Here is a 21,554-nt window from a genome sequence, read left to right on the forward strand (position 1 = left end):
TGTAAGAATCTTGTGCCTTTGAGACATGAGATGGCAAGGATGTTGTATTCCTGATCCACGACTTCCCCAAAGTCGTGGACCTCATCCATAAATTCCATAAAATATATATTACTTCCATAATTATTTTGAAACGTATACTAAATATATGATAATATAATTTGACTATATTATCCACAAAATTTTTCGATAGATTTGATATCTCATTTCTATTCCCCATGAGATATGGTCATCAATCTATATATTGATTCCACTATATCTGCTTTCTTTGCTATTTATAGCACCTATTACATGTAAACTCTTATTTAGATGCTTTGGATTGCTGAAGAATGCTAATGAATTGTCCATTCTCTACAGAATGTTAAAGCTGAAGTGAATTGAGAAAGAAAGCGCAAAGAACAATTTATATCACTATTGTTTTTAACACATTATATTACTTTTGCCAGTTGTACTTACTTTTATACTATTAATAGAGAAGTTGCTTAGGTTTATTTGGTTTTTTCAACACATATTCTGTCACACAAATTGTATTATTTATTGTAATCGGTTGAAAAAATATTTTGAAGTTAAAAGTTTGATAATTAAATTATTTTAGTTGTATAATAAAATTCAATATATGTCAATCATTTTTGTAACTTTTTATTATAAAAGAAGTTAATTGTTTAAATATATGTGTATATATAATTATAGTGATTATTTCCTTTGTAAAAGTTAGTTGAGCTTAAAATAGTCGTCATAAATGTACCAAAAAATAGCCATCATAACATGGTGGTAGCACTGTCAATCTTTTTATTAAAAAACTTGGACTTTTAATGGCAGTTAAAATATCATTTGAAGAGTCTAGACTTTCTATATCTGCTTTATGCACCCCTTCAACAATCGAAGTTGAGAGTATGTTTTAATCGATGTAAAAAAGATTTTCTATGGTAGTTTCCGTGGAAAAAGAAATCCTTAAATGAATAAATCTTATGCTGCAACTTGCATTTTTGGAATGAGAATAAAGTATATCTTCGTACAGATAATTTATCTTCTCCAGCCAGTAAAAGTATGACATGTGTATTGTTTTGTTTAGTTTTAGAAATTTTTCTGTAGAAAATAATTAATTATGACATGTCATGATTTCGTTAGCGGGATAATATAAGTTATTTTCTTATACCAGGAGATACATTATATAAGTTATTTTCATTGGCTGGATGAAATAAGTTATTCTCTTTTGGAATTCATTAGTAGAAATTTTTGGATGTGAAATCAAACAACTCACAAGTTCTACATTGGTTGGAGGAGGGACTTTGACAAAAAAAAACACTTCCCACATAGAATGGAAGAAGAACTTTGAAAAAAACTCACACTATAAATAAATGTTTTCTCCCTTCATATTTCTTTGTCCTAACTTGAATACTATATCCTTAGCTTCTTCTTTCTCCATCATAATCTTTGTCGAAATATTTTCGGTCAACTTCTCTTTTTTCTATGATACTAGAATTGACACACAAACAATCAAATTGTGGAAATTTCAAGAACCGACACTAGTAGTCATATTGTGAGAAAGTTAAATTGACACGAGTAGTCATATTGTGGGCATTTCGAGAATTGACACTGATAGTTATATTGTAGTGTATTTGAAATGGTTCTCACATAGCACTAAGAATTTGACAAACATAGAACTGGACTGTTTTTATCACGTGGATGGTTTGATTGATAGTCTACTTGTATATTTTGGGCATTGTCACAAAATATCTTAGAGAACAATCTGGTCATAACTTAGCCAATAATTATTCTTTCATTTCATTTAGAATTGTTCGAAGCTACATCAACAACATCTTATATGTTAATCTCACCAATTGATTGTTTGTTAACTTGATGTTATAAGAGATCCTTTTATTCTAGACATTCTTAATCATATAATATATATTATATCGGTTTGCGAGGTGAATTTTAGAAGGATAAAGAGAATGAAGGCTTGAGAACCGTAAAATACATTATTGATATGACAAGTAGCCTTTATTTTTTATTTTTCCCTCCAAACTCAACTCGCAAACATATTGTGATTTTAACACTTTCTTGTAAATAACATTAGACCAAATATAGATTTACCAATGAATTTACTAGAAAGATTTAGTTATTCACCAAGTGGAAGACGTTGGGATGAAGTGAAACAGGTTATTTGTTATTTCCATGATACTTCTGATATGAGTTTTGTTTTACCAGAATGAAGTAAAATCAGAATTTGTAGGATGTGTTGATGTTTGGTATCTTTTTTATCCCCACGGGTTTGATCATAAGCAGGTTTCCAACAATTCAGAAATATTAGCTAGTCATGAAGTAACTTGATAACACTTATAGTTAAGAGCTAGGAACCAACATATTAAAAGGGCATGTGGATTGTTTATAGATATTAAGTCAATAATATGTCACTAAGACAATGCAACGTGTATTTTCATACATAAAAGGATAGTCTCATACTGAATAAATCAAAACAAATTTCATTGAAATCCATTTATACGAGTTGGATTCCTCTTCAATAGATGAGAGTATTTTTTATCTTTTTAGTTTAAAAAGTAAAAATATATTCTCAGAATAAATAAAAAAATATAAATATTATTGTATATTATTTTTATTTGTTATTTCATAATACTCTCATCTCTACTACGGAAAAAAGTCGAATTCCCTTTATACTCATGAACTCAAAAAAAAGTGATATTGATATTTGACTTAAGCTCAAACAACACCCTATCAAAAGCCCATACTTCAAGAATAATGTATTTTATAAGAAGTAACCTATGAATGATGTATATTTTTCCTTAGCTAGATTTTTATCTAATAGAGTTTTTCTTAGCATGGTCTTCATGAAGCATATTTATCATGTATAATGAGTTAAGGGAATTGTTGTAAAAGGTATAATCCTTATCTAATTTTATGTTCATTCTATCTTCCATCGAGTTAAAACTTTTAGATGTAGGATTTTACCCATTTCTATAATTAGACTTTTGATAGTATGAATAAATAAAACTAGACTAATTCTTCAAAAAAAAACTTTTATTTTCTGCCAATATCTCTTCTATTCATCTCTAAATTGTTTTCTATCCTCAAAAAGAAAAGCTAAAGTTGTTAATAAATATCCCATAATATAAATTTTCAACCAAAACTTTCTCACAATAAATAAAAGACAAAAGAAAAGAAAATAAAACAAATAGTTTTCTCTTCAAGTGTAAATTCTGATAAGAAATCATCACTGTAACAATAGCATCGCCGCAGCAAAACCGTAAACTGCCAACCGCACATTGGCGCGTCTACCGAACGCGCCACCACCATTTGGTGGCTGCGCCACCGTAACCGGTGGAGATTGAGTATCTGTGTCAGGATCTGGCGGCTCAACATACGGCGGAGGCGGCGGCTGGTTGAGGCTTGGTGGTAATCCGAGGCCGCGGTCAACGTTAATTTCGAAGGCCATGCCGCGGCTGCACTGAACGCTATCGACGCCGGCGTCGGAGAAGAAGTAGTTGGGTCCGACGATGGTCAACGGAACAGGAACGGTCAACGCCTCGCCAAAACGACTGCTTCCGCTGTCGTATATGAAGGTACCATTGTCGGAATTGTCGGCGGTGCAGTTCAGATAGGTGGTCTCGTTGTAAGTCTGAATCACTGTCTGATTCGAATTTGTATTGAAAACTAAGTATCGTGAAAACCAAAATTAGAATCAGATTGCTGTATCCAAATAATGTTGAGGTAAATCTTCACATTTATTGTTTTAAATTCCAGTCCTTAATATCACGATTCAATGAGATACTGGGAAATGAGTTCGATTTTTTTTGTAATATTTTATTCCTTAAGAGTTTGTTTGGGAGTTGAATTTCGGAGGGAAAGGAAAGCTTGGGAGTCATGAAATACACTTGTGAGATGACTCTAAAATCCAACTCTCAAACACGCCCTAAAAGTTAGGAATTTGTTTTCTCCATAGACTAACAAACAAGTGGAGATGTCCAATGGAGAAATAAAGAAGCTCATGGAGATAGCTTCCAAGGGGAATAAAACACGTAGTCAACTCATGATCTTAGTGACTTAGTAGCTAAAGATTTCGTTGAGTTGCCAACGAAGTACATATTCTGAATTTAGGTCACTGATCAATTAAAAATATATATTTAAATTAAAAGTTTAATTATTAAGTATTTTACAGTAATCTATCTTAGCGAGTTAATGCTAGCACAATTTAAAATACTGTGATTATGTATCATTTAAAGCATAAGAGAGGGAGAGTGATTGATCTTACTGAGATAATCGCCGAGGTTGAAGGTTTGAGATGCAGCCCAAGAAGAGTAGTTTGTGGAGGGTGTGTTGGTGGTGGAGTTGAAGAACCACCCAGCAGTGCCGCCAACAGTATGGTTGTGGTATCCAGTTGCGGCGGAGACGGCAGTGAGGAGAAGGGTGAAGGCCGTGAAGTACACCGCGATATGCTGCACCATGGTGGGTGGGTATTGAAACTCAGCTTAGATGGGGATTTTAATAACTAATATACAAATGGATGCTTCTAAGTTGGAACAGAGTCATGGCCAGAAATAAATTATTTATTCTAATTGGACCCCATTTACTATTTTTTGAGACCACTTTCTATTTTCTAAGAACCAATATATCAAAAATAATTAAGGAACCAAAATATTTTAATATTATTTAAGAGTTTAGTATCTATCAATCATAAAATCATAGTGTTGGATGATGAGTGATTTCTCAAGTACATAAAAAATAAATTCATAATTATATATATATATATATATATATATATAATTTTGTTTGTATTACTAAGGATATTCCCTAAATTCGGGATTCATGGTTTTCCCTCCCAAAAATTGAATCATTAACCTTAAAAATCTAGTAAGGTCTTACACTACTAGATCAACGTTTTATATATATAATTAAATCTTTATATATTATAAAATAAAATCTAGATGTGTGTATGAACTCCAACACCATACAATAAGTATAGAAAATGAATATAAGGACTTGAAAGAAGCCAATAGGAAACAGACGCGTATATAGATTCTACAACTTTGAAGACTTCAGAATGTGAAGTATTGTTTTATCTTTCTTGTTTTTCTTACACACATAAAATAATGTACTTTTTTATGATAGTATTATTAAATTTGTCTTGTTGCCAGCATTTCCTTCTATATGACTAAATGGACAGGGCATCATCACCGACCTAGTTGAAAATCACATGTCTTGAAACTTAAAATACTTACAATAAAAAAGTATGCACTTATATTGTAAGCGTTTTATTATTATCCACCATTATATTCTTTTATTATTGACTCTTCAAAAAGAGTAATACAAATAAAAAATAAATGATATATTGATTGTATATAAATCTTTACACTGACAATGTATAAATATTATTTTCAAAATATTTTTTAGCCTTTAAATCTTACACCTCTTGTGATCAATGGGACAATGGGCATTACCATGTGTCCTTTTTCAAAATTTTATGTAAATCATAATTCGTTTTGTTTATTTAATTGTCTCACTTATGTTTAGTGATTGACTCAAAATAAAGCAAAATTATGAGCCAAACTAAGAGTTTAAAATTGGAGTTGTTATCAAAATTGTATATTTGTTATTGATTATTATTTTAGATTTGTTTATGATTTCCATCACAATTCCCACATCCTAAGTGCAAAAGGGTGGTTGAATGATTTTTTTTTGTTCCTCACAATTCTACATCACTTTTTAGGTCAGTAACTAATCATTTTGACTTTCATTGAGTCTCACTTCAATCAATTCAAAATAATCAATCAGTGTATAATAATGTTTTTCAAAATAAATTAAAGATTTATTTTGGTTTTTCAAGATTTTCGTATATACTATATTACCAATTTAGTTTCCAAAAATTTGGAAAACTCTCACCGTAAACCCCAAGAAATTTCTCCGTAACACACTCTTGTCTATCCATTAGTGGAAACCATTTTTCTTTTTTTCCTTAGTCGAAATTGGTTACTCATGCAAAATTTATAAAGTGAAACAATGTCGTTTTACCATCTATGTTTAGCGATTAGGTTCGGGGTAGATTACGAGTGGAGAATGTATTAACTTATCCTATTATATGCCATAGTTGAATAGGATATGATAAATGCAATGCAGTGAAGTGTTGAACTCAGCTTGCGTTCTGCTTTTACATATTTAATTCACAAAACTTGTAAATATATCAGAAACCTGTTTCCCCTAACCATCTATGGTTCAAAATTTTCTTATTCATAACTGCAAAACGTTTAGTATTTTGAGGTCATTCTAGAAACATGGGAAAAATTGCATGTTTGGTACAATTTCATGCCTAATGATTCTAAACCTACAAATGCATATACAACAGGAATTGCAACTAGGTAGGATGGTGCACACTGTACAAAGCAACACTGCTATACTAATATGCAACTAAGACTAGATTAAGATTTAAGAGGCAAGACAATTGGTCCTCACACTAGCACGACATCGATACACAACAATAACCATCAATCCCTTATCCCACTAGGTGGGGTCAGCTTAGTAGGACATCGATACTTGCACCAAAATTGTCTGAGCTTTGCTAAACCATACCTGGAGCCTTTTTCAGCACATGTATTTCATAGAAGAGTCTTACGGTGCTGTAAATGGTAGAAGGTTCGGCCATTGCACAATCGGCCTGCTTCCCACAAGCTGACCTTGTTATAACCGGTGGGATGAGAGAAATGCCAAGCTCATCTATAGACATGACCTGCTTTTCGGTGAAACAATTTTCCCACATGAGATGGTTCATGGATGGTGCAACGAAGAATGGCTTGCTATAGTCCCATGCTCGCACAATACACGTAAGTAGATTGTCGCACAACCCTGCCTCGATCTGCATCAGCATGTATTTATATTAAGAAAAGCAAGTGCCAATAGTCAACTACTTAAGTACTTTAAATAGAAACATGCACATTGCTGTTTATACCACGTAAACTCGATAACTGCAAATTACACTGCGCTTAGGAATAGACATAATATCATGTGAATTCAAGTAGATTGCATGTGAAGGTAAGTCTTAGTCGAGCCAACTTGTTTAATTACGAGATAACGCTTCTATCATGTTATTGAGTACAGAAAGTGAGACAGAATCTGCTGACATTTATCAGCACAATTACCTTGCCAAGTGTGTTTGCCGATAATGGAGCGATGACCATGATATCAGCCCATCTACTGAGCTCAATGTGAAGCATACCATCGCCTAGTTTTTTCCAAGTACCCCAGTCATGGTCATCGGTATATACGGGCACACCCAAGGGCATTGATAATCTGCCCATAAAACGCATAGATGCTCTTGTGACAACTGCTTTTACTTCTGCCCAACATGAAAAACAACTACAAATATATCCGAATTTTACAGCAGTAACACATCCGCAAGCAGCAAGTAGAATCCGAGGCTTCCTCTGAGCAGCAAACTCACATACAGCCTTTCCTTTTGCACTTGCAGGATCTGAGGCTGAGCTAGCCATTACCTGGAGATTTCAACAATTATCTTAGTCCAATCATATTTAAAGACTATATGTTTAAACCATGCCTTAAATTTGTTAAAACATAAGCATATCTTAAATTTTATCTACCATGTTCAATATGTATATCCACATCAAAACAACATATGAGAAAACCAACCACTACCAGTTCTTATACACTAACATACCCATGCACAAATTGAAATTTGTAATTATAATATGTTGTTGAAGATTTCAATCACCTGTTAATAAAAAAGATTTATATTATGAAGACAAAGGAAACAGAATTGTTAAAGAAAAGGAACCATGTAAATGTTATGAAGACAAAGGAAACAGAATTGTTAAAGAAAAGGAACCATGTAAATGCCAAATACCATATTACTAGCATCAATGAAGTTGCATGTTTTAACTTTTGAGACCATAATTTTGACTTTGAGGTTAATTTCTCCCTACCTATGATTTTGAAAATAAATAACAACAATAATAATGATAAAATAATTAAAATAATGATCTTAATAAGTGAATCCAAATAAAGACAATCATGCAGCTGCATAACTAAATTATGCCTTTTCATTATGGCAAAATGTTACACAAGTGTTAAAGCTTGGTCAGAAAGAACTTTTTGGTAGTCATACAAACATTAAGTTATTCAAATTGTGGACTGCATCACGTGATGTAGCCACAATATTGTTATACCGCAACCACAATTGCGGTTTGACAACGAATCATAATGAAGTGGCCGCATCGGACCGCACTGCAAGCACATCGGACCGCATTATGTCTGCATCATCAGACTATATCAAGTTCAAAAAAATAACTTTACCCCAAATAATTCACACGTAACTGTGACCGTAATCACAGTTTAAAACACAGGACTTATAGGCTATCAGACATTGGAGCATATACAAATTAGCACAAGGTTGACTTATTTCAAACTTATAGCATCATACAGAAAGAAAGTGAGAATTGCTTCCAATACAGTGTATCAAGAAGATTGACAACTGATGCCAAAAGATACACAGCATTTAGTAACACATTATAAATAAAGAAAAGGATTTCCCATCAAAGGTTCATTCACCATTTTACACCTTATAATAATGCATCTATATAGAACATTCATGATCACAACAATAAATAGAAATAGAACTGAATCTTGACCCAAACAAACTTAGTCCTTCAACTTATTCAAACACTAAACATCAAGAAGGAACGACCCATGATTCAAAATCGCATAAAGATTATAAATTCCAATTAAAGAATCGATTTTGAAGCTTTGATCATAAAATGGGAAGAAAATAAATGAATAAAAAAGAAGAATGCAAGTAAAAAAATCCTCACAAGTTACTCTCTTATGAAATGATGATCGAAGAATATCCCTTTATCTGTTTCAATGTATTTCTCTCAGAAATCAAAATCACAAGCAATAGAACAGGGAAATATCATTGCCAAGTTGAAGTTTTTTGAATTTTTCTCAGAACCTATGAATAGCGGCTTTTCATGCCTTGTGTAGTGTGATACACAAACAATTTGTTCTGTTTTTGGACCTTCGTTGGACAAATCAACTTAAGCCCATAACCCAAACATGCAAGTGTATATATGAATTTGAGTGATAATCACTTTGGTCTGGAAAATTTATCTACATCTAGATGTTAGGAATGTTATATCATCATATTATATCATCTACTAATTAATTAAAAGTGTAAAATGTATACATTGATGGTATAAAGATTTGTAGACATGCACTTCATTATATATCGTTCATTTGGATTATCTTTTATGAAAAATCAACAATAATAAAAAATCAACGATGATGATACAATGACACTGTATAAAACTCATATGCATACATCTTTTTCATCTTTTTCTCATTAAGTAATGATCATCTCCATTAATGGGAGAACAAGTACCACGTACTAACACACAAACACGATATGTAATAACACTTTTATCTATTTCTTTATTATGAAATTACATTTTTGCTATTGAAAATATGTGTAGTAACAATCATTTGATTCTCCATTAATGGAGAGGATCCTTGTCCCTACTAATCCTTCTAAAGTGACATGTCACTTATAAACTCAATCATTAATAAATGAAGTATCATTTTATGACACATGTCATTTTTTGTGGGTAGAAGGATTTAGTAGGAGGATATATCATTTTCTGTTACTTAATCTTAGACATAAAATGTACTTTCATCCTACTAAAAAAAATCAGTATTGTGAGAATCGAACCGGACTGACAGTCCGATCGCTGTCCGGACATGAAAACGACACTGGTCAAATTGTGTTAAATCGAATGATGGGTTGAACCAATTCCAGTCAGACTGTGTTAAACCGGGAAGTGAATCAGATGGTTCATTTAAAATTAAAAAAATGGAACATTACTCAAACGTTTTGTTTTACTCTAGTCCACAAAAACGGAGAAATTAATGTGGTAATAAAGAAATGAAAAACAAAGAAACAACATATTGTTTCTCGATTGTCGGCTGAAGTTGAGTATTGGTCTATGACAACTATTACATGCGGACTCAAATGGTTAAAATGGATTCTTTCTAATTTTGACATTGCTCATACCAAACCTATGATTCTTGACTGTGATAGTCAATCAGTCTTGCACATCGCTAAAAACCTAATATTTCATGAACGCATCAAACATATAGAAGTCGATTGTCATTTTGTTCGTAATGAAGTCTTCAACCATAATTTTCTTCCAACCTATGTCTCTACTACTGCTCAACGCATAGATATCTTCACCAAAGCTTTAGGAAAACTACAATTTCAATCCTTCTTTGGCAAGTTAGGCACTATGAATCTCCATGCTACCACTTGAGGGGGTAATATAGTAATAACAAACCAAATTCTTATAAACAAATTTGTTTAGACTGATTAGGTTGTTATTATCCTAAAATTAAATTTGAAAGTGATATATAAACATATTGTTTAGATTTTAGGAACAATTTTTGTATATATAAAAATGTAGTAGTGATACATAAAACATAATCCATTTCTTTACATAAATATCATTTCAATATAATCGGACATAGTTATTAATTATAAAATCTTTACATTATATATTATATTTATAGATAAAAATTATTAATTAGATATGAAATCAAACAATTTAGCCGAATAGTTTATGTTTAAATTCATTAAACCTAACACAGAACCTCGTCCAATTTAATATCTTATTCGAGTTTCACAATATTAAAAAAATGTAATCATACTTTAGTCTTTAAAAGTATATTCCATTAAATTACCTTAATATATATATTTAGGAACTAAACATATAACTTTTATCTGAGATTAAAATGATTATTGATTACAATGTGATCAATGAAATGTTTATTTACTCGATATCAAACAGTTGCGAATCCTTTTTAATTGATATGGAAGCAAGATCAATGAATCTTGATAGATGAACTATTGATTACGTTCAATGATGTCTATTCCAAGGTTTTGAAATTATTCCTCAACTCTTGAGAACTTTGAAGTCTAACTTAGAAAGTTGGAGTAGCAATTTTCATGGTGTCTTAAAAAGTATGACAATAATTAATCATTCACTATGTCGTTATGATGAAGTCTTCCTCCTTTTTCACCATATATATGAGACTTGAGAGGAAGGGATGCAACAAACAAGTGAGAAAAAACAACATAGAGAGAAAGTGAGAGAGTTTATATTCACTTAGTGTGAGACTTGTATTCATAGTGAGATACCAGAGAAAGTTTATATTTCTATCATTTTAGGGTGAGATTGAGTATTATCCTCTTAGTAAGAGAGAGTCAAATATTATAATCCTACTTTCTATAGTGCAGATATTTTCTGGACTAAGTCCAGTGGTTGTTTCCTTCTCACATTGAGGAGGTTTTTCCACATTAAAATTTTGGTGTTATTCTTCTACTCTTCTCTATTTTCTTTATCCACTAGCCATTTCCGCAAGTACTCGTTTTGTATCACATAGACAAAGAAAATTGGTTTTAAATTTCCCAACACAAACTACTGATCATTTTCATTTCGGCTTTCAAAAAATGATTTCGGCTTTCAAAAAATGATTCAGAAAAAAGGTTCTGAACAAAAACGATTCATATAAAATCATAACTACATTATAATACCATCCACATCTACATTGAGGAATAAATAAGTGATGGAGAGTGCAAATTGATATTTTATCTCTTTTACAAATAAGAAAATAAAAACAAATACAAGATTACATAAAGTATAAAAAAGAGAGACTGAATAAAAGTGCAAAAAGTTAAAGGGAAGTAGGAAAAATAATTTGAGGAAAAAATAAAAAGTATTTTGGGTAAGTAATTGGAATGAATCTCAAAGCTTCATTCATGGTTCAAATGGTAATTTTTATTGAAGATAGATGATAACTAGCATTTTGAAAACTGATATCTTTCTTTACCCCACCTAACATCTATCTAAACACAAGCCATGTTACATCAACATATAAGACCTTTCAATTCTGATATGCATTAAATAAAATTAAATAAATATTTGTACATTGTCAAATCTATGGTAGTGTACTTTCTAGAAATTTGAGTGAATTACCTTTCCTTCAAACACTTGAAGATTCATGTGAGAAAAATAACCTTAATTTAGCGATTGATGCAATTTATAAGATTTTACCCTCAAGCTTTAATTTTAAATATTTTGGGTCCTTGTTCGAAATTTGCCACTCAATTAGCTTAACAAACCATATTTTAGATTGTCTAAAAGGGTTATTAAACTTAACTAACTAACATATTTAACTATATTATATAATAATATTCATATTATTATATATGTAATTTTAATATAAAAATATATACAAAAATAGAATTTAATTGTTATGGTTATATGAGTCTAGTAAAAACCATGTATATTAGCCTATTTAAATATATGTATATTAGTTTATTTCAAGACATTATAATATAATAGAATTTTAAATAGGCGAACGTACAGGTGATACATAGGCTTTTAAGTTTTTTTAAATAGATAAACAAGTCAGACCTAAACTTCTATATAGAATATAGGAGGCCCTTTTAAGAAAAAGTTTAACTTGATATGACATATTTCTACCATTAGTCCCACTTAATGAACAATGGAGAGATCCATAGCCAAACTACTTATCTTGCCACGATTGTGGATTGATACCTCTTCATGATTTTAATTGATTTACGCTTATTTATTTTATGAGCTTAGGTCCAACTTGAAACTTAAATAATTACAATCTTAGTATTCAAACTTAAACATTTTTTTGAGTGTTTTAATTAGGTTTGCTCGTGTGATTAAGGGGGAGAACAACTATTGAAGAATTTATCATTTCATTTCTTTTATGTTGGGATGATGTTCTTCCCTATTTTTTTTTCTCTATCATTTTCTACATAATCATAACTAGTTTTTTGCATTTATTTCACAAGGATTTGCCCTTCATAATAATGATAAATAATTAATAATTTCTTCATTCTATGTTAGGAGGACTAAAATTAAGATTTATTAACTTTAAAACAAGCATGATTAATGTTTAAGTGGATCTAACATCACAACCTCATTATTCATAAAATATACCAATTTATGATCGAGAGAATAGGCCAAGCGTCAAATATGACCAAGACAGAACTTCGCCAAGCCAACCAGGTCACTCTGCAGCAGTTCCTAACGGAGGGAAGACTAGAACATGCATCATCAATTCTGACTGAGGCAATAAGGCTCAGCCTGACCAAGGCACACACATCTCTGACTGTAGCACACCAAGCATAATGCATTAGACAGAGCCTTCACACCATGATGCACCAAGCAGCAAGACAAGACCAACTTCTGATGCAGGAATCATGACACACCAGTTCAAAGACTTACACTAGAAGGAATAATTTGCAATACAAGTAACACATTTTTCTCATAGTTTCTATTTTAATCATGTGTCATATAGTTAAGATAGTTAGTTAGGTTATAGTTGGAGATTTCTTTATATAAACAGGACTAGTTCAGAAATTCTCAAATCATTACTTCTTTTGTATAATCTCTTTAAGAAGGATTCTAGAATCTCATTCTATTCATAGTTCAATTTTCTCATATGGTATCAGAGCTCTTTTTCACAAAAGAGAAAAAGAGCTCTGCTAAATTCAACGAATTCAATCATCTCATCCACGAATGCCCCAAATCCATCACAAGACACAAGTTCACCCTACTATGTACATCCTTCAGAAAATCCAGCAACTACTTTTATTTCTTCCTTGCTGGATGGATAAAATTATTATCAATGTGCAAGATCAATGGTAATGAGCATGAGTTCCAAGAACAAAATTTCTTTCATTAATGGCTCCATTCTGATGCCTATCAAATTAGATCCCATATATCCGACATGGGAAAGAGCGAATAACATCGTTATGTCTTGGATTACTAGGTCAATTTCACCCTCCATTTCACAAAGTATACTTTGGATACATAAGGCTCATGAGGTTTGGGAAGAACTTAAGGAAATATTATTCCAAGGTAACCTCATTAGAATTGCTGAATTAGAACGATCAGTAGCTAATTTGAGGTAAGGTGAACTAGATATCAATAACTACTTCACATAACTCAAGATTCTATAGGATGAGCTTGATAACTTCAAACCCTGCCGAAAATGCACTTGTAGTGCACTTAGTGTCTAGTGATATCAAGATATGCAGAGAAGATGACAAGACCATTAGTTTTTAAAGGGACTTAAATGATGCATATAATGAAGTAAGATAACTAATTATGCTCATTGATCATTTGCCTAACATGAGCAAGGTACTTTCTTTGGTAATTCAGCAAGAGAGACAACTATATGAGCAAGATACATATGCAAAGGCCATGACAGTCTCGGGGAGTTGGAGAAGAAGATCATCATCTAATAGAGGTACAAACACAAATAAAAGCTTTGATAGAGGAAATTCTGGAACAGTAGGAAGAGGTTATTGGTCCAAGAATTTTGGAAATGAGAAATATTGCACTCACTACTAGAAGATTGGTCACACCATGGAGACATGTTATAGGCTTCATGGTTTCCTGACCAACTTCCATTTCACAAAAGGTGAGCAAGTGAACTCCTTGAGAACTGAAACACATCAAGATAATCAACAAGGTGATCAAAATAAGAATGATAAAGGGAACACCATCTTTGGGCTGAGTCGAGAACAATACAATGGACTTCTCACCATGTTGCACCAAAGAGAACCTAATACCAATATATTGCAGCAAAATAACCAAACCACTGGAAATACTTTCAATATACTCTCTACAACCTCTATTCCCCATGTTGAAGATGTTCCAGGTATGCACAAAACTACCTATGATAAATCTTAGATTTTGGATAGTAGAGCAACTAACCATGTATGCTCCACTCTATCCATGTTTTTTTATCACACCATTAAGCCAATCATAGTAAGATTTCCAAATAGAAACCAAGTCACTGCCAATTTTTCTAGCACTGTACCTATATTACAAAATCTTATTTTACATGATGTCCTATACCTATCCTATTTCTCATATAATTTCCTTTCTATTCCCAAAATTAGTTTCTTGTATGTCATGCACCATTTCCTTTTATGAATCATGTTGTAAAATTCAGGACAAGACATATTTGAGGATGATTGATAAAACTAGGATCATCAATGTGCTATACATTCTAAAAGCTGTTAAATTTTATCATAAAATCAACTTTACATGTATTGATGACATTAACATTTCTAGATTGTAACACTATAGATTAGGTCATATTTCTCATAGTAACATGAATGTACTTGTGAACAAATTTCCTTTTCTCAAGTTTAATAAATCTCACATCTATGATATTTGTCACCAAGCAAACAGAAGAAATTCCCTTTCCCCATTAGCAAAAATCAATCTTTGCAAAGGTTTGATCTTATATATTTTAGTATCTGAGGCCCTTTTTCCGTAACATTTGTGCATGAATATAAACATTTTTTTAACTATAGTTGATGATTGAACTAGGTTCACTTGGATATTTTTTATGAAGAATAAGGTTGAAACTTCACAGCTTATACAAGATTTTGTTACTTTGATTGAAACTCAGTTTTCAGTAAAATGAAAACTGTTAGAAGTGATAATGGTGTGGAATTTTTAATGAAATCTTTCCATTCATCAAAGGGCATTCTGCATCAAACTAGTTGCATATAGACACTACAACAAAATGGTGTTGTTGAAAGAAAACATCAACATGTGTTGAATATAGCAAGAGCTCTTCTAATACAAAGTCAATACCTAAAGTATATTGGTGTTATTCTATTAAAAAATTTGTATATGTGATTAATCTTTTGCCTACATCTATTCTGCATAATGCCTCCCCTTATGAGTTTCTGTATAAGAAACAACCTGATCAGCAACATTTGAGAGTTTTTGGTTCTTTATGTTATGTTAGCACTTTAAATCATTCTAGAGACAAGTTTGACCCTAGAGCTGTAAAATGCCTCTTTTTAAGATTTAAGGATGTGTTAAGGGATTCATTGTTCTTATTCTCTCCACTAGGGCCTTAGAGGTGAGTAGGAATGTAATATTCCATGAGACCATATTTCCCTAAAAACCTAGGAACACATTAAATTGTGATACCTCTTTCTCTTACACAAATAATTGATGTAACACCATGAATTTTCTGTATATGTTTTATAAATTATTCCATAAGACCAGATGCTGCAAATGACTGGATCCAGAAGTTGGAAAGGATCTTTCAGGCACTTATGTGCACTGAGGAGCAGAAGGTCACCTATGTGACATATATGCTGACTAAGGAAGCTGAAAATTGGTGGGAATTTACCAGACAACAAATGGAGCATGAACAACAAGTTGTCAACTGGACAACTTTCAAAGATAGATTTCTGCAGAAGTACTTTTCTGCGGATATGAGGACCAAGAAAGAAATGGAGTTCTTGTGTCTGCAACAGGGGAACATGACTGTTGGGGAATATGCTGCCAAATTTGAAGATTTGACGAGATATGCCCACACTACAATCAAGTGGGGAACGAAGGTCTAATTGTGCCAAGTTTGAGGATGGACTCAGACATGACTTGAAGGTGATGTTTGTACATCAGCAGATACCAGATTTTGCAACTCTGGTCAAAAGATGTCGGCTTCATGAGGAAAGTGTGAAGGCAAGGAATGTGACGCTGAAAAGTGTCGTACCACCCGGAAATTCCTATGGACCCCAAAGGAATTTCGGGCAAGGATATGGAAGGGAAAGCCATTGAACCGCAACCAGAAACCCTATGCTTCGTCATTAGGGAATCAACAGAGAAATTTCAAGCCTTACAATAACAGAGGCTTCCGACAATGAAAAAACAACAACAATAAAATGAGTTCACCAGTTGGGAACTCTAACAACAACACACCACCTTGGTGTTCGAAGTGCAAGGGGAAGCACTTCAGTATCAACTGCCCAATGTGTTATCACTGCAATCAGCATGGACACATCAAGCCGATGTGCCTTAAACTGATAAGGGAAGAAGTCAATATTGTTCAAGCGGCAAGACCTAAGGCCAAAGGAAGGGTGTTCACCATGAGCAGAATTGGGATTGAGGGTAATAAGGACCTCATACAAGGTAAATGTTATATTAATGAGATTTCCTTATATGTGATGTTTGATTTGGGTGAGACCTATTCTCTCATATCAATGATGTCGTCAACCAATTAGCATAGAAGGGTGTTCACCATGAGCAGAATTTAGATTGAGGGTAAGAAGGATCTCATACAAGGTAAATGTTGAAATAATGAGATTTCCTTATATGTGATGTTTGATTCGGGTGAGACCCATTATTTCATATCTAATGATGTCGTCAACCGATTAGCATTGCCTATACTTTCCTTACCATATGCCCTAATGGTATCAACACCTACTAATGAACCTGCCATAGTGTCAATCATGTGCTATCAATGTCCTATAACTTTAGATGAATGAACCTTTGTAGTAGACCTGATATATATACCCTTATCCAATTAGATATCATCTTAGGGTTAGTTTGGGGGGGGGGAGGAAGGGAAAGGGAAAGCTTGCGAGCCATGAATTACACTTGTGAGATGACTCCCAAGCCTTCCTTTTCCATTCCTTTCCTTCCAAAATCGAACTCTCAAACTAACCCTTAGGGATGGACTAGTTGTCTAACAACCATGTTCTTTTAAACTGCTTTCACAAAATAGTAATCTTTAGTGACCTCAAAGACCCCATCGAATCCTGTTATGAAACCAAAAGTACCATTGCCAATCAAATGAAGAAACTTTTGAAGGATGAAGCTCAAGTATTTATGCTACTAGCATCATTGGAGAAGAAAGGTGGAGAAGAAATTCAGAACCTACCATTGGTTAGGGATTTCTCCGAAGTCTTCCTATATGATATTCTTGGAACTGGACCGATCTCGTTAGCTCCCTACAAAATGGCATTGTTGGAGTTAACAGAGTTGAATAAGCAATTGGAAGACTTGCTACATAAACAGTTTGTCAGACCTAGTGTTCCACCATGGGATGCTCTAGTGTTATTCGTAAAGAAGAAGGATGGTAGTATGCGGTTGTGTACTGACTACTGATAGTTGAACAAAAGTCACCATCAAGAATAAGTACCCATTGCTTAGAATTGATGACTTGATGGATCAAATGAGAGGAGCTACCATGTTTTCAAAGATTGATCTTAGATCTAGGTATCACAGAATACGCGTGAAGTTAGAGGACATTCTGAAAACTGATTTTCGGAAGCGATATGGTCATTACCAATATCTTGTGATGCCATTTGGTATAACCAATGCTCCTACAGCGTTCATGGATTATATGAACCGGATTTTTCATTCATACCTCGACACATTTGTTGTTGTATTTATCGATGATATCCTAATTTATTCGAAAGATCAAGAAGAACATGCGAATCATCTGAGAATAGTGTTACAGGTGTTAAAGGACAACCAACTCTACGCCAAACTTTCGAAATGTGTATTTTGGTTACAATCGGTGAATTTTCTCGGGCATGTGATATCAAGCGAAGGAATTGTTGTAGACCTTGCTAAAGTAGGAAATGTGATGGAATGGAATTCTCCAAAATCCGTAACGGAAATCAGAAGCTTCCTTGGTTTAGGAGGATACTATCGAAAGTTCATTGAAGGGTTCTCGAAGTTGGCGTTGCCACTGACTATGTTAATAAGGAAAGACAAGGCTTTTGTTTAGCTATTTGCCTATTGGTTGATTCAAGTGTTTGTTGGTTAATATAGTTGTGGTTGGAATTTTTGCATGAAACTTTGTTTCCATACTTCTTTCATCACATATTGAATACTGGATGCATCATAGTCAATCACCTTGATGCTGATTGTGGGATACAAACAAGTAGCAACTAGTTTTATTGTTGATTTTCTATTTTTGGTATAACTTTGGAACCGTTAATCAGAATTGGACATATTATATATGCATTTGGGGTAGAAAAATCCCGCGATTCTTTATGTAGAACCCACCCTGAAAAAAAAGTATGTTTAATATTTCTTTTTTATTTTACAAGTTTATTTTTCCAATTGTTTTGATTTTGTTGCATTTAATTAAATTAGTTAGGCTTTGAGTTTTGTCCATAAACTTTTTGTGGATGTTTACTATGGTATTAGGATTTTATTGATGCAAAGTTTTGGTTGATCACTGAAATTTAACATGTATTTCACTTACTGTCCTACATGGTTCTGACTACTGCATTTAGTGCATGACTAAGGGAAATCCTAATTCTTTGCATCCAATAAATCCTGAAATTGATAGAACATTTCATATTTTGGTTAGAAAAGTTATGAATTTAAATTTAGATAGTGAGTCTTTTCATCTTAGTGTCAATCTACGTGATAGTGATATTGATTCTGCTGTTTTTGTGCATTCTATTGTTTCTGTACATTCTGTTGCTTACTCTGAAAATATGGTTGAACTACCTCCAATCCCACGTAAGAGGACATTAAGGGAGTTGGTTGCACCTAATTTCACATACGAAAGCTTGTCTATCCAGTATCCCATTGAGGATGTGTCATATGTTCTCAAAAGTGGACTAATCCATTTGTTGCCTAAGTTTCATGGACTTGCAGTTGAATATCATCACAAGCATCTTAAGGAGTTCCACATTGTATGTTCTACCATGAAGCCTCGTGATGTCCAAGAATATCACATATGTTTGAAGGCATTCCCACATTCACTTGAGGGCGGTTCAAAAGATTTGTTGTATTACTTGGCCCGTGGTTCTATTACTAGTTAGGATGACATGAAGAGAATCTTCCTTGACAAATTATTTCCTGCCTCCAAGACACTGCAATCAGAAAAGATATTTTTGGAATCAGACAACTACATGCAGAAGGTTTATATGAATATTGGGAGAGATTCAAGAGACTATGTGCAAGCTGCCCCCATCATCAGGAATAACATGGAGAGGAATATCACCGATGCTGCTAGTGGTTGTGCACTTGGAGATATGACCCCTTTTGAGGATAGAGGTTTGATTGAAAATATCTTTTCCAACTCTCAACAGTTCAGTGCAAGAAGTAGTGATGCTATAGTGGTCAAAGGTTTCCATGATGTTGGTACAGATTCGGTAAAACAATATAAACATGATAAAAACATTGACTCCCTTGCTACCTTGGTCATTCAACTTGCCATGAATCAGTAGAAACCTCCATTTGTAGCACGAGTTTGTGGCATTTGCACCACAACTGACCATTATGCTGATGTTTGTCCTTCTCTTTTGGAGTCCAAAACTGGTGATCATCTTGAGGCATATGCTGCAAATATTTACAACAATAGACCTCAACAACATCAACATAACTATGATCCTTCATCAAGCAGATACAACCCTGTTTGGAGGAATCATGCAAATCTTAGATGGTTTGATCCTTCACAGCCTCATCCAGGGCCACCATTTTAGAATAATAATGTTGCACAAAATAGACCATATGTGTCTCCCCTAATCTAACAGTAGAGGCAACAACAAGTGAATAGTAATCATGCTCCTGCATCTAGTGAACCTTCATTAGAAGAATTGGTGAGGAAGATGACATTGCATAATATGCAATTTCTGCAAGAGACCAAAGCTTCCATTCAGAGACAAGAGTCCTGCATTCAGAATTTTACCACCTAGATGGGACATATGACTACTTCATTAAACACATTGCACTCTCATAATCATGATAATTTGCTTTCCCAGACTATGGTCAACCCGAAGAATGTGAGTGCCATCATTCTCAGGTCAAGTAAACAGATTGAAGTTGACCTAGCTGCATAAAAAATGAAGTAGCCAGTTTTACAAGAGACTAAGAACACTAATGAACAAATTCTTGATAGTGAACCTTCCATAAGTGTTGCATAACCATCTTCCATTCCTCTTCCATTTCCTCCAAGAGCCATTCAAAGTAAGAAGATGGAAGAGGTAGACAAGGAGATCTTGGACAAATTTAGAAAGGTAGAGGTGAACATACCTTTACTTGATACAATAAAAAAAATTCCAAGATATGCAAAATTTCTAAAGGAGTTGTGCACTCACAAGAGGAGGCTCAAAGGTAATGAGAGGATCAGCTTGGGTAGAAATGTTTCCACACTAATAGATAAACATGTTTCTCACATTCCTGAAAAATGTAAGGACCTATGTACATTTGTTGTACCTTGCATAATAGGTAATAGCAAATTTGAGAATGCCATGCTAGATCTAGGTGCTTCGATTAATGTTATGCATATATCTGTTTTCATGTCTCTTTCACTTGGACGTATGCAACCCACTGGGGTAGTGATTCAATTAGTAAACATGAGTACTACCTATCCTGTTGGATAGATAGAGGATGTCTTCGTTCCGGTTGGTGAACTTATTTTTCCGGCTGATTGTTATATTCTCAATATGGAAGAGAGATCCTCCCATAACATAGTTCCTATCATTATGGGGAGGTCATTTTTTAATACTGTCCGAACCAAGATAGATGTCCATGCTGGAACATTATCTATGGAGTTTGTTGATATTGTTGTCCGATTTAATATTTTTGATGCTATGAAGCATCCATATGAGGACTATTTTGTGTTTCATATTTATTTACTTGATGAGTTAACTAATGAGCATA

General features: G+C 33.3%; 2 protein-coding genes across 2 annotated transcripts; both read right to left on the minus strand.

Annotated features, from left to right (window-relative positions):
* LOC109363304 (cucumber peeling cupredoxin-like) lies at nt 3,106-4,551 on the minus strand. Its single transcript, XM_019609523.1, has 2 exons — nt 4,265-4,551; nt 3,106-3,666 (listed from the first exon to the last, which is right to left on the minus strand). Exons 1-2 carry the CDS (start codon nt 4,455-4,457, stop codon nt 3,227-3,229), a joined length of 633 nt encoding a protein of 210 aa, XP_019465068.1. The 5' UTR covers nt 4,458-4,551; the 3' UTR covers nt 3,106-3,226.
* LOC109363450 (probable phosphopantothenoylcysteine decarboxylase) lies at nt 6,181-9,016 on the minus strand. The gene is made up of 3 exons (XM_019609712.1): nt 8,829-9,016; nt 7,143-7,496; nt 6,181-6,859 (listed from the first exon to the last, which is right to left on the minus strand). The coding sequence occupies exons 2-3, from the start codon at nt 7,491-7,493 to the stop codon at nt 6,566-6,568; spliced, it is 645 nt and encodes a 214-aa protein (XP_019465257.1). The 5' UTR covers nt 7,494-7,496; nt 8,829-9,016; the 3' UTR covers nt 6,181-6,565.

Source organism: Lupinus angustifolius, chromosome LG13 (assembly GCF_001865875.1).
Source record: "Lupinus angustifolius cultivar Tanjil chromosome LG13, LupAngTanjil_v1.0, whole genome shotgun sequence".
NCBI lineage: Eukaryota > Viridiplantae > Streptophyta > Magnoliopsida > Fabales > Fabaceae > Lupinus > Lupinus angustifolius.